General features: G+C 39.9%; 1 protein-coding gene across 3 annotated transcripts in view; it reads left to right on the top strand.

The window, feature by feature from the left end:
* RB1CC1 (RB1 inducible coiled-coil 1) overlaps positions 1 to 15,000 on the top strand; it is a 93,077-nt gene that overhangs the window by 65,399 nt on the left and 12,678 nt on the right. For all 3 annotated transcript variants that reach the window (XM_020795970.3, XM_020795969.3, XM_078393741.1), the window contains 5 exons: positions 1,971 to 2,124; positions 2,932 to 3,040; positions 3,141 to 3,381; positions 5,469 to 5,520; positions 6,723 to 6,770. In XM_020795970.3, coding sequence (XP_020651629.2) covers positions 1,971 to 2,124; positions 2,932 to 3,040; positions 3,141 to 3,381; positions 5,469 to 5,520; positions 6,723 to 6,770 — 604 coding nt within the window. The remainder of the gene's footprint in view (positions 1 to 1,970; positions 2,125 to 2,931; positions 3,041 to 3,140; positions 3,382 to 5,468; positions 5,521 to 6,722; positions 6,771 to 15,000) is intronic.

Here is a 15,000-nt window from a genome sequence, read left to right as displayed (position 1 = left end):
TTATATGCTAATTCTTGCATCCGAGATAAATTAATTTATGGAAGGAATCCTCTTCCATCCCTTTTTCTAGCCGCTCTCATGAAAAACCTCTTTAGAAAATTGGATGGAATTCCTGAGCAGGTCTCTGTAGAGGATTTGAAAGAAATAGTTCTCCTGTTCCATGGAGATAGTTCCAAGTTGAAATGTTTAGCTATCCTGTGGGATTGATGACCATTGTGTTTTAACAGGAATTCATTTGCAAGCCCCTGTGTTCATAGGCAGTGTTACTAAAACTAAATACGTGGTGAGCTGCAGTTGTTCATGTATAGATTAAAAATTATATACACTTGTTTTTTAAAAGGTTTATTTATCTTTCATTGATACGGCTGTGATCTATCAAGGTGTATTTGCTGATGGATCTACCTTCATCAGTAGAATTGGGAGGAGGTTTTTATTCCCTTCTTATTGCATCCCCCTTTTTATACCCCTTTGTACTCTCTCTGGAGGACTGGAAATGCTTCAGATTCAGCTTACAAGGAGCACTGAATTCTGTGGTGGTGGGAGTGGGAAGGATGTTCCATTATGCTGGTATTACTGCACTAGTGCAATGTTGGGTTTAAGCAATTGCAGTTTAATGTCAAGCAATTATGTAAAGGTTCATTATATAAAAGTTCATTGGTTTCAAACTCTTAGGGGTTTCTTTTAAGCCAGAAGTTTCAGTTATTGCCTTCAAGCAAATTTGCCAAGCAGAGCTGCATTAACATTTAATATTGTTGCTGGTGCCAGGTTGTTTCTTATAATTTATGTTGTATAAGTGCAATTTTGTTTTTCAAATCCACTAAATTGTATGGGAGTCATCTATTAGAAGGTGTAAGATTAAACTGTTTATCAGCTATAGATATTATACTTAGATTTTAATGTTTGCAAAGGAAATGTGAATAGTTGTGTTGGTCTGCTGAGAAATACATCTAGGAAGATGATTTTGATGAGTCGTAAACTAGTGATATGCTGGAGGTTGTTTTCATCTTGTTTGTACTGCTATTTATATCTCAAGGAAAATGATTATTTGAGAAATATTTAAGAAGTGCAAGATGAAGCACATCATTTTTGTCTCTTGTTTCTTCTATCATTTTATTTAAAAAAATGAATATCCATAAAGTTGTATATCCTTTACCCTGATTAGAGTCTTGTGGAACAGTGTTTAAACTGCAGCACTGCAGCCAAAACTATTCTCACAACCCAGATTCAGTCCCAGGTAGCTGGCTCTAGATTCACACAGCCTTCCACCCTTCTTAAGTCAGTAAATTGAGTACCCAGCATGCTTGACGGGGCGGCGGCAATGTGAAGCCTGCATAATTAACTTGCAAACCACTTAGAGAATGCTTTAAGCAGTATGCTTTGCTTTGCTTTCATTGTGTGGCAGCAACTTACTCATGACGCAGTGGGGTGGGGTTTTGGTGATTGTATGTGACCTACGAAGGCTCCCCTTTGTGGTTTTGTAGCATAAGATACCACTACTGTTACTACTGATATTTCTAGAACTCACCACTGAAAGTTCATATCAAATGGAACTTGCCACAGGATGTTGTGTGTGGGACTAATGTTCAGGATTGCAGCCACTCCTTTTCACACACATACACAACATTCCACAAACATTCCATGGTCTTTGTGCATGCTCATGCCTAGTTAGGGGGGCACCATTAAGATCTCTTTCTTGTCTTCTACAAACCATGGTCTCCCCTTAGTTTGCTTTCATATGTGTATTTGTTTCCTCTCTTGATGCAGAAGTATTAGGTTATAGTTGTCTGTTAATCATATCCAGCATCTTGTGTTTCATAGTTCAGTAGAAAATCCTTGTAGGGGCACACACATAGAAAGATATCAGGAGAAATAGTATTAAGTTTTGAACCTTTAATGTGTGTGGCTTTATTTGGACCAAACCCCATTCTTCTATTTCTTTCTTTCCTTCCTTCTTTCCTTCCTTCCTTTAGTTCGGCTGAATCATCTGCATCAAGTTTGGTTGCTGAACTTCAAGAAAAACTCCAGGAGGAAAAGGTGAAGTTTTTGGAGCAGCTTGAAGAACATGAAAAAAGGAAAAATGAGGAAATGCAAAACATTCGAACATCACTCACTGCAGAGCAGCAGGTAGAATAGTCTGTTCTGTGACTTCAAAATAAATGCAATAGATGTGCATAGTCAATGATAATTAGAAGCTTGGTAGCCTGTGCAACAGATAGTCATTCTTTAGATTCCTAAGAACTTTTAATGATACAGTGGTGCCTCGCATAGCGAGCGCTTCGCTATGCGATGAAACCGCACAACGAGGGGTCCCGGTCCATCGCTGGAGCGTTCGCTCAGCGATGGCCCCTATGGGCTTTTTTCGCTATGCAATCATCGCACGGACGCGATCAAAGCATAGCGAACAGCTGATCGGCGGTTCCAAAATGGCCGCCGCTAAAACAAAATGGCGACCGCTGTTTTGCCTCGCTAACGAGGCATCCAAAATGGCCGCCGCAATGGAGGAAACTCGCAGAACGGTGAGTTTTAAGCCCATAGGAACGTATTAAATCAGTTTTAATACGTTCCTATGGGCTTTTTTATTTCACTTAGCGATGGATTCGCTGAGCGAGGGTTAATCTGGAACGGATTAACCTCACTAAGCGAGGCACCACTTTATCTTTGTCTGGAATGAAGTTGTAATGGAATGAAGACTGTAGTATAGAATATAAATATAATCAATAAATGATGTACCGGAATGAAATTGAATGCATTCTAGGTTTGTGTTTTCCAAAATCTTTTACAAGCACAACTCGGAAATGCATTCTGCCTATCGTTTGTTTGTTTGCTTGCTTCTTTGTTCCATTTTAAGCTGGAGGTGAAGAAAATAAAGGGTTTTTCCCTTCATATTTAATTATGTTGTCTTACCTCAAGTAATGTTTCTTTTTTTTTCAGACTACCTTTAACACTGTGCTGACAAGAGAAAAGATGAAAAAAGAAAACATCATAAATGATCTTAATGACAAATTAAAAATGATAACACAGCAACAAGAAAGGGACAAGGGTACGCTTGAGCTAGAAAATATTGTACAGTTTTAATCCAACTAATTGTTATGTTCAGTATTTGAATGTTGAGAAATAATTATTAACTGTTCCTTGTTCAGATCTGATTGAAACCCTTTCTGAAGATCGAGCTCGTTTAATTGAAGAGAAGAAGAAACTAGAAGAAGAAGTTAATAAATTGAAATGTAGTAATCTGGTTCCATCAACCTATTTACCTCCCAGTTCAGAACTTCCTGGAGCTTGTGCAGCTGACTTTGCTGCAGAAACGGAACGACTGGCTTCAGAAACTACAGAGGAAGGGAGAATGGATTCTACACTGGAAACTAGCATGATGGCTGTAAAGTAAGTAGCACAATTTGGTATTGAACTAAATACATACCTGAATGTTGCAGAACAAATTAGATACTTGGTTTAAAACCATATTGATGTTTGAAATTTTTGTTCCAAATACTTGTTTTCCAAGTATTGCAAATGCTTATCTTTATTATCTTATATATATAATGTGTGCTTGATTGATAGGAGTGTCTGCACCTTGACCATGATCTGCTTCTAATGCAATTCATTCTATACTGGAATGTAATTCATTATCAGAACCTGAGTCATTGGTGTTTCATACTTTGCTGTGTTCAGTGGAAATAATTCTTAGTCATTCAACCTTTTGATGGAGTGAGAGTGTTTTCCACTTATGAATGAAGGGGTAAAGTATCAAACCTTAACTGGAGTTGAATGTGATTCATAACCATAGTTGGACACTTATTTATGCTCTGTTTGTTCCCAGTATTAGAACATTATTATGTCTATATATCTGTGGGGTGGGGTAGACAGAACAGTGGAAAGGTATGCACACACACCTGTCTTCTGGTCAGAAGGTTTGTTCAAACATAACTGAATAAAATTCAGAGATTGGAAGTAATCTTTTTTTATGCTGCAACTCCTAGAGGGTCCATGCTGACTGGAGGAAGTTATAGTCCAAAACAAGACCAACTTTTCCAAGCTAGTTGTAGCTGGATGGTGGTGATGTATACACAGATTCTGCTTAATAGACACTCACTTATGCTATCACCCCGGTGGCATTTTACAGTGGCTTCAATCCAATTGAATAACTGTGCTTGCAGAACTTGATGTTACGCAAGCAGTAGTGCTCACTGTGCCAAGGCAGAAGTGCTGTACTCAAAGAATTTATGAAGCTGCACTGAGCAGTCGGTTAGAAGAAGAACCATGTGATGGATTGTACAATGGAATTGCCCAGTTGTCATTGCCTTGGTGAAATGCTGGGTACATTTATGCAAACATAACATTATGTGGCATCTAGACAAACAGGATTCAATCCAATGACTTCAAAATGATTGGTTTCCAGCAAATGTGAAAAGGCATGATATACCGTATTTTTCGCACCATAAGACGCACTTTTCCCCCACAAAACAGGGGGGTGGAAACTCTGTGCGTCTTACGGAGCTAAGAAAACAGATTATATTTTCCTGTTTTCTTCTCCTAAAAAATTGATGCGTCTTATGGAAAGGTGCGTCTTATGGAGCAAAAAATACGGTATGTTAAACATAGAGGTGAGGAACTATTTTATGTGAAAATGAGAAGAAAAATAATAAAGAAAATTAAAATAAAACGATAAGCCTAAGTGTATTCTTTGAAATTAATTGTAATCATATATTGTGATCAGGTGCTTGAAGAAGCTTTAAGGGGCACTATATATGATTTTGAAGGCATTGTGATAAATAAATGTGCCCAGATGTGCCACTTTTTTGTTGTCTACTGTTTAACAGTGTGTACAGCGTACACAATAACCTGGAAAACAGCATAGAATAGCAAGATGGATGTAGCGCTACAGATACTTGGAACCTAAAATTCTTACGGCTGTAATCCTTTTGATATTTTTACTCATGATTAGACATGGGGATGAATTAAAAAATGGATCGTGATATTTGTTAGAAATAGCTGATTCGTTAAATATTCGCCCCTTCATATTTGTGGGTTCCAGAGACACCCAGGAATATGAAGGCACGAGTATTTCCCCACTTTTATTCATCCCCCATAGGAAGAGAGGGAAGGCTAGCCTTCCCTCCCTTCCTATGGCATTCTCATTCTGCCTACCCCCACAGCCCCCCACTCCTGTAGCCTATCCCTTGCCCCCTTCCTCTCCCTATCTGCCTCCGCCGTCCCCAACCTCCCACCCTCCCGCCAATGCACCCGCACCATAATCGCCGCCACTGTCTCCAGCTGGCCGCCACAGCCGGAAGAAAGGGACACTGCCTGTCCTTTGCAAAGATGGCGGCTGCGGCTTCATTTAGGGTAGGGAAGCTGCAGCTGTGGAGGCCAGCTGAAGACGGTGGGGGTGCATTGGCGGGGTTGAGCCTATGTCACAAAAATAAAATTTTGATCTCCACAAATTGTTAATGACTTATTTTTTTAAATAGTGAGAATGTGCAGATGTCTGAAGAAAAACAAAGGATTATGATGTTAGAAAAAGTGAGTAGTTTTTATCTAATATCAATCTACTTCCAAAGTGCTTTTTTCATTACTGAGTTGTAGCATGTATTGTAATATATAATGCTATTCTGCAGTTGGTTAAATGAAAATGTTTTATTATGTTAAGCACTTAGAACTTTCAACTTACAAATTAATACTGCCTTTTCATCTTTGAATGATTGCATTTATTTACCATTAGAAGCTTTAGCTTACAACGTACACAGTTCTTGGGTGATTAGAGGAAGGACGCATAGCTCACTGATAGAGCACACACTTTGTAAGAAGACTGTATTTTTAATGTATGCAGTTAAGATCACAAGAAACAGCTGAAAAAAAAACTTGTATTCTAGTTAGTCGAGAGCCGGGGTAGTGTGACAGTACTGAGTCTGTGATTATATTGCATTAGCTTATCCATATGTGTGTCTTGCTTTTAAACTCTTATTATGAGTGAGGCAAGACAGAAATTTTTGCATCTTTTTCCTCATTCCAGAAGAAATTCAGTTATTACAAAGAGCTGCTCTACACAGATAAACATTTCAGATTGTCTTTTCCCTTCCCTCCTTTAGACTCAGTCATAAACTAAAAAGGGGAGCAGGTAGCACTCTTGTGTGCTTAGCTGTTAAGACTCAATTGGATTAGCATAATTAAAAATGCATGTACAGTATTTTCCTTTAGTCCTCTGGGGATTTATTTCGTCTATCACTCTATTTGGTTTCTCCCCTTCCTTGTGGGAAGAGGGAAAAACATCAGTAATATTAAAGTTGACTACCAGTGTTACGGAATTCTTTTAAATAAAAATTACTTAGTCTGAAAATCATATTTCATTTTGAACTTCAAATCACTAGAAATGTACATCTGCTATGAACAGCTGGTTGCCTTCCTTATATCAGAAGCTGTTACTCAAGATATACAGTGTTACAAAAAAATTGTGTAACATGGCTGATCTCATTTGTGGTCTTGGTTGATCCACGTAATTGTTCATTTGTGTGTCCACAAAGATGAAGAAGAATTTATCTACAAATCCTTATTGTTCATATTTACTCAGAAGCAAGTCTCCATAAATTAAGTGAGATGTTCAGTTACATAAGTGTAGGATTGCAGTTTTAAAATACTGAAATTGTATATATAAGGGCATGACACTAATATATACAGTACTGCTTTTAAATAGAACATTTAAAAGTGTATGCTATCTTGTTTTATAGACACTACAGTTGAAAGAGGAGGAAAATAAGAGGCTTAGTCAAAGATTGGTAAGTGAATGTATTTATATGGATAATTGGAGTTCTGTTTTAGAGAACAAAAACATATCAAGCAACTAGTTACAAAAATAGTACAGTGGTGCCCCGCATAGCGACGTTAATCCGTTCCAGGATTAACATCGATATCCGGAAACATCGCTGTACGGAACAAAAAAGCCCATAAGAATGCATTAAACCCTGTCCCTGACACACACACACCCACCCCCACCCCAGCAAAGCCCCGCTTTCAGAGGCTTCGGCAGTGCTTTTACACTGCCTATTTAGCTGCTAGGCAAGCTTCTAAGAGCAGCCGCAGCTTCCCGCCCGTCAGCTGAAAGGCGGGGAGGGGGAGGGGCTGGAGCCGGGAAGAGGGCTCCAGTTCTTTTCTGGGATGAGGGATTCCCCCCCTCATCACAAGCTCTGCAAAAACGGAGCATTTGCGATGATGGGGGGGAGTCATCATCGTAATGCCATTTTTCCCTATAGGAAAAATCGCAATACGATGCAAAAAGCGATGGAAAAATCTTCATCGCTATATGGATTCTTCGCTAAACAGGGCACCCGTTAAGCGAGGCACCACTGTATTTCTTTCACAACCCAAATAAATGAGTACCGTGTAGGGTGCTACAGATGCTTGGATCTGTGGCTAAGGATGGCCTTAGATTCCATTGGTTAGCATTCCTTAAGACAGGGATAGGATGGAATAGGAAACCTTTTACCCTCCACATATCATTGGACTGCATCTCCCATCAGTCTTAGCCAACACAGCCAATGGTGAAGGAGTATGGGAGCTGGAGGGTCACTTTTCCCCCACCTTTTCCTCCGATAAATGAGTTCTGTTCCTTATGTATTACTACAATACACGGCAGTAACTACTAACACACATGAGACGATATGCTTTATTATAAGAACAGATTAAAAATACCTTAGAAAATCAGTTATAATGGACACAAAGGCAAATCTTGGTGAGGGAATAATAGAAAAGTAGTCATTTGAAAATATGTTTAGTTTATGTTTTTGAAGAACTGTATTGAAATATTAAAAATTAGTTCTTTAAAAATCATTTCTTAAAATCCTGAGTTCATATATAGGCAAGAGGAATTGCTACCACCTGATACATTTAAACATATGGAATGTATAAACATGGTGTCATAATGAACAAGTTGTGTCTGTATGAGGATCTGAAGCATCATAGAATTGCTCTGCAAATCTCTCTGAAATGTTGCAGTGCTGGAAGTGCTGTGGTTTGGGAGTGGGTTGTTTGTTTTGAACTGATTTACACTTAGGTAAGAGAGCCTTGGTTGCATATGCAGTGGTATTTGCAGTTCATCTAAAAAGCAGTTTTCCTCACTGAGTAATTTAAATACTACATAAGAAAAGCTTGTGGTGTAGTTTTCTAGCTTTGTATAGGGTTTTTCAGTGAGATGATGGCAATGGCTGGTAAGATGTGGAAACCTTGATTATAAATTTTCCCCCACAATTCACCAGGAAAAGTTTGGGGAGGAGCTTTAATAGTCAAAATTGCTGTCACTTTCATTGGAACCACTGGCAGCAATCTCGTGATTACTTTTACTATTAAAGTTCTTCGTGGCCTCTGTGAATCACACCCTGGGTGATCCATGCCTGTGCGGAGCCTCATTGGAAAGTTCTAGAGCTTCTGCGGTAGCAAAAAAAAAAAAAAAAACCCACCCCAAAACGTTAGAATAAGGCCCCTCCCCCCTCATATAAGTACCTTGGTGCCAAGGCTCCCCTTTCTTTCAGCAACCCTGATGAGAGCCTCATAGTTCTGCTTCTGTGAGTAAAAGAGAAAGAGAGTTTATTCTTGATTTCTTCCGTTATCAATCTTTTTTTCCTTTAAACTTTTATATCAAATTCATTATAATCAGAAGTGTTTTTCCCCCTTTCTACTGTGCTTGGCCTCTGGCCGCAGCACCCCCACCATTGTTTTTTTTCTCCTCAAACTGTTTTCTCCTATTCATGGCCCCTTTGGACCCATTTAAACACTGTGTGGTCTGTGATAACAAAATACCACTCTCTGATGGGCACGCCAAGTGTCTTTTTTGCTTGGGAGAGACACACCAGATGTTCTCCCACCAGCATTGTAAGAACTTCAAGCGCGGAATCCTCCGTTCTCGCTTATCCAGATTAAAACTCCATCTTTGGGAACAATCCCTTCAGCCAACCAAAATGGCCTAACCTCTTTGTAAGGCCATCTCACAAACCAAAGCAATAGAGAAGCCTTTTTCTGAAGCCTCAAAACAACGTCCATCGACCACACCATCCCAGTCAGACATTCCGTCCCATTTCGCCTAAAACTTCAAAAACTCATAAATCAAAGCACTCAATGCCGAAATCCTCGCTATCGAAGCCCTCCACTAAATGTCAAATGTCCACTGAAGCCTCTTCAGTTCCGGAGCCTTCTCCGCCTAAAAGACCTAAACGCCATAAATCTAAAGCTGCAGTCATTTCTCAGCAGCCTCAACAAACCGCTGAATCAATCTTTATTGGTTCCCCTTCTGACGATGACGGAATCCCCTCTTATCAACCCTGCTCCCAATAACCGGAATGGGATGACAGAGTTGATCAATTAACATCTTCTCCCGGTCCTCAACACACTGTTCTTTTGAGCAACCCTTCCATAGTTGCTTCACCTGACAGGGTGGACTCCGTACAACAACTAGAGACCATACCTTATTCGGTAACATCTGATCATCCACCATGACTTCCTCAGAGACATCAGCCCCAACAGTCCCTGGAGCCATTTATTTCATCATGCGTGGCTCAGACCCACATTCAGTACTCTCACCGGGGTGCCATTTGCCCCGACCAGTGCTCGAACGGACAAACCGCAACTGTCAATCAGCCAGTTGCTCTATCCAGCTTGACTGTACCTTCTCATGGTGGGCCTTGATCTCGACAGCCATCGGTGTCAAAACGGCCATATTAGCATGACACACATCAACTCCAACCTGCTCCCTACCTGGCACCTAAAAGGCTCAGGACGGTTGAGCAATTTTCTTCTGCATGCAAGACTTTTACAGCTCCAGCCTCCTGATAATTCCCGCTAATCCAGACGAGGGAAATCATTCCTTTCACTCGGCATATCTAGGATTTATATACACTGCTTTACCAGCTCGTCAACAACCTCCGTTTTGACATCACCAAGACACAGGCTCTGATATCAATGATCCTCGATATCCATTCTGGTCCATGGACACTCATTCTGCCCCTCTATTGACTCACGATTTCTGTCATCTGATAGAACCAAGCCATTGAACTTGACATCACTATGACCCCGGGTTCAACACCGACGTTCAACCATATCTAATGACATCCATGGACACTCGGATGACATCTCTTGATATCAAAAATCCTCAACACCGACAAATGCCCATGGACATGCTGCCTCATCGACATCAAGCAACAAACGTCAATACTACGTATGACACTCAACACTGAAGTCGATCGACAATCCATCGACTCCCAACACTATCCTGATTATTCTGATCACAAATCCAGACCTCAGACGCCGTCAGTATTACTTAGCTCACCAGAATCTGACCTTGTCGATGCCGACCCACCATCACCGGTGGAAAACTTCCAAACCTATGCCCAACTTATGATCCATATGGCTAAGTCTCTCAATCCCCAAAACCACCATCCTTCGACAGAACCGGCCGATCATCTATACGACCCAGTCTCTAAAGATGCAACTAGTCCAGTACACATCTCGATGCTTCCATCTACTCAGCAGTGCTCAATGATCCTGGACAAAATCAGCCTTTTCCCATACTATGTCTAAACGAATCGATAACCTCTACAGAGCCCATGATCCTGGAGCTCTATTTCTTTAAAAACAACCAGCTCCAAACTATTTTTGTCAAAGCCTCACAATCCAGATCTCGACATCGACAGACCCTCATACCACCAGTTCATTGCATACTTCATTGTGGACCACTTGGTTGTAACTCCTGGTGAACTCACATAGATGTAACTTTAGCTTATATCAGGTACAATAAGATATCAGCATTTATGGGAGAAAAGTGACAAGGAAATGATATAAATAAAATAAATAAATTGAGATGTCCACCACTGGCTGCACAATTGGATCTGGCCTCAGTATTTAGGACTGAGGTGTTAAATTTGTCAACATCTTTAAATCTGTTATAAATTTCATATTCTCTTTCCTGTCTAGAGGACATTTTCTCATGAGAAACTCTGCTGTATCTTTCATTGATTTGTCTAAATTGGACATCAATAAAATTACAGAAGAGTATTTGAGAGATTGATGTTTGGGTATAGAAAAGTTTTGGCAGTAACTCACAGAACTTTTACAAGGAAAAGCAGCAATTATTACACAAGGAAGAAACCATAACATGAAGCCAGATTTTGCCAGTCATACTGATATATAACTACCAATAGTTGTTTGAAACAGGTGAGAACCAATGAAGACCATAATACATGTCTTTGGGTCTTTTAGATGTTATCAGCAAATGCTTCCTTTCATTTACGTCATCATAATAACATCCTATTGATATGTCATGTTTCTAACAAGTAAGAGTTGTCAAGTATTATAGCCTCCCAGCTCAAGCTTCCCAAGTACTGTGAACGCAAGGATTAAAGTTCAGTTTTCTATTGATTTAGGATGCTTGTGTTATTTTAGGATCCTCTTGGTATCCTTCATGTTCCGGAAGAAAACAATATCTTCTGGCCATGGTAATGAAAAATGTTCTTTCTGTGACTGAGTCCCTGAAAGATGAGGAATTCTATCATTTACACATTTTCTTGCTTCTTTCCCTAATTTTTTTTGTATAAACTGGATTAAACTTCAGGTTTCTCCGTTCTCTAGAAAAGAAATTTGCTTTGAAAAGAATTTCAAAGGAGAGGAAATCTTGAGTAAATTCTCCCGGTGAAGTTCAGGATACTTGTTCTTGCCTTGCAATTGTGTGCATTTCTTATGTAACATTCTGTAGTCATCTCTGTGGCAACTAGAAAATAATAATTGCCATATGTTTTGCTACGTTACAGTGGTGAAATGCTGTTGCATATCTTTATACCTGGTGCAGCCTTACCCAGGTGTTGGAATCCAAGTTTATGTACCAACCACTGATGCTGAAGAGGCTGAATTGACCAGTTCTGTGAAGACTTACAACACCTTCTAGAACTCACACCAAAGAAAGATGTTCTTCTCATTATAGGGGACTGGAATGCTAAAGTAGGGAGTCAGGAGATAAAAGTAACAACAGGAAAGTTTGGCCTTGGAGTTCAAAATGAAGCAGGGCAAAAGCTAATAGAGTTTTGTCAAGAGAACAAGCTGGTCATTACAGACACTCTTTTCCAACAATACAAGAGGCGACTCTACACATGGAAATCACCAGATGGGCAATACCAAAATCAAATTGATTATGTTCTCTGCAGCCAAAGATGGAGACGTTCTATACAGTCAGCAAAAACAAGATCTGGAGCTGATTATGACTCTGATCATCAGCTTCTTATAGCAAAACTCAAGCTTAAACTGAACTAGGAAAATCCACTGGGCTAGTCAGATATAAACTAAACCAAATCCCTTATGAATACACAGTGGAAGTAAAGAACAGATTTAAGGAACTATATTTGGTGGACAGAGTGCCTGAAGTACTATGGTTGTAGGCTTGTAACATTGTACAGGAGGCATCAACAAAAACCATCCCAAAGAAAAGGAAATGCAAGAAAGCAAAGTGGCTGTCCAAAGAGGTCTTACAAATAGCAGAGAAGAGAAGGGAGACAAAATGCAAGGGAGAAAGGGAAAGTTACAGAAAATGGAATGCTGACTTCCAAAGAATAGCAAGGACAGACAAGAGGGCCTTCTTAAATGAACAGTGCAAAGACATAGAGGAAAATAATAGAAAGGGGAAAACCAGAGATCTGTTCAAGAAAATTGGAGCTATTAAAGGAACATTTTGTGCAAAGATGGACATGATAACGGACAAAAATAGTAGGGACCTAACAGAAGCAGATCAAGGGATGTGGTGGAGTACAACAAGGCTGTATATTGTCTCCCTGCTTATTTAACTTATATGCAGAATACATCATGTGAAAGGCTGGACTGGAGGAATCCTAAACCGGGATTAAGATTGCCAGAAGAAATATCACCAACCCCAGATATGCAGATGATACCACTCTGATGGCAGAAAGTGAGGAGGAATTTAAAAACCTCATTATGAGGGTGAAAGAGGAGAGTGCCGAAAGTGGTCTGAAGCCCAACATAAAAAAAACTAAGATCATGGCCACCGGTCCCATCACGTCCTGGCATATCAAAGGGGAAGATATGGAAGCAGTGACAGATTTTACTTTCTTGGACTCCATGATCACTGCAGATTGGGACAGCAGCCCCGAAATTAAAAGACACCTGCTTCTTGGGAGGAAAGCAATGACAAACCTAGATAGCATCTTAAAAAGCAGAGACATCATCCTGCCAACAAAGGTCCGCATAGTCAAAGCTATATTTTTTCCAGTAGCGATGTATAGAAGTGAGAGCTGGACCATAAAGAAGGCTGACCGCCGAAGAATTGATTCTTTTGAATTGTGGTGCTGGAGGAGGCTCTTGAGAGTCCCCTGGACTGTAAAGAAATCAGAACTTTCCGTTTTGAAGGAAATCAACCCTGAGTGCTCACTGGAAGGACAGATCCTAAAGCTGAAGCTCCAATACTTTGGCCATCTCATGAGAAGAGAAGTCTCCCTGGAAAGGACCCTGATGTTGGGCAAGTGTGAAAGCAAGAGGAGAAGGGGATGACAGAGGACCAGGTGGTTCGACAGTGTCATCGAAGCTACGGAGGCAGTGAAGACAGGAGAGCCTGGCGTGCTCTGTTCCATGGGGTCACAAAGAGTCGGACATGACTTAACGACTAAGCAACAACAGGACCTATGGGAATTTGGAACTGGACACAACATTACCATCCCTCATAACCTACTACAGGGTTTATAGGACTAGAGCTGTATTATAAGCATCTGGCACTGAGCCAAACTCCATCTGCAGTGACTCCTCAAGAACTTAATATTTTGAAGGTAGGGCAAAAGTTGAATCTTGATAGAGGACAACAGCTGCTGAACCAAAATGTTTGTTCAGACACTTTGCAAAACTATTTCCAAACTTTCCTCACCATATTCTGGTGACTGCTTCCCCTGGCTCCGTGACTATCCCCAAGAGTGACACTAGTAGATGACATTGTGAATGGAGCAAAACAATGTCTAGCCTGCCAATACCAGGTACACTGCTTTTACCACTTTTTGTGGCAATGTCAAAAGGAAAAGAAAAGAACAAAGCTGTGTTGTAGACACTGTTAATTGTGATATTCTCCTTCATCTCAATAAATTGAGTGAAGCTTTTTCCTCAATTTTTCTTCCCATAAATATGGTGGAAACAATGCAAAGGCCTTCATGCTATATCAAACTATATCATTGGTTCTTAACCTTGGGTTACTCAGGTGTTTTTGAACTGCAACTCCCAGAAACCCCAGCCAGCACAGCTGGTGGTGAAGGCTTCTGGGAGTTGCAGTCCAAAAACACCTGAATAACCCAAGGTTAAGAACCACTGAACTACTGTTTATGATCTCTTTGGATACTGTGTGGGTATACACACACCTTCTCTACCTGTATATGCTGCTGTGCAGAGGATAGCCACCCCAAACTCCTGCACTAAGTTTAAACGTGTAAACAGGGACTCTTTTCAAGTCATCCCTATTACAGCCAGTTCCCTTTTCCCGGCTGCTGTAAGATTGCTATAGTAAAAGGCTGACTTCGCATTGCATTTTTAAATGTAAGAATGTTTTTATACAAGCATGCCTTTGTTTACTTTAGTAACACTACATAAATAATTTATTATATAGCACTGACCAGTAGTATACATGGATATAATCTTTGGACTGCTATCTATAAAATAGTAGGAAGGGTATGTCAACCAAAAATAGTTTTTATTTTTAAAATACAAAGAAATAAAAAGAATATTATTTTTATTTAATTCAATACAGATGGACTGCACCACCCTTTTGTAGCATCAGAAGAGTTATAGAAACTTATTTTTTTACAGAAATATTTTTCTGCCCTTACATTGCATGTTGATAGAGTTTATATTCCAGTTTATATCCCTAATTGTAGGTACAGGCATACAAATGATTATTAATCCAGACAAATGCAGAATGGAAGGCTGTGATCTAAGATAACATAGGAGAAACAAAACTGTTGCCTTTCTTAGTAGTGTTTGGCT

Source organism: Pogona vitticeps, chromosome 4, assembly GCF_051106095.1.
Source record: "Pogona vitticeps strain Pit_001003342236 chromosome 4, PviZW2.1, whole genome shotgun sequence".
NCBI classification, from domain to species: domain Eukaryota; kingdom Metazoa; phylum Chordata; class Lepidosauria; order Squamata; family Agamidae; genus Pogona; species Pogona vitticeps.
The sequence above is the reverse complement of the archived record's forward strand: the minus strand, read 5'-3'. Positions and strand labels throughout refer to the sequence as shown.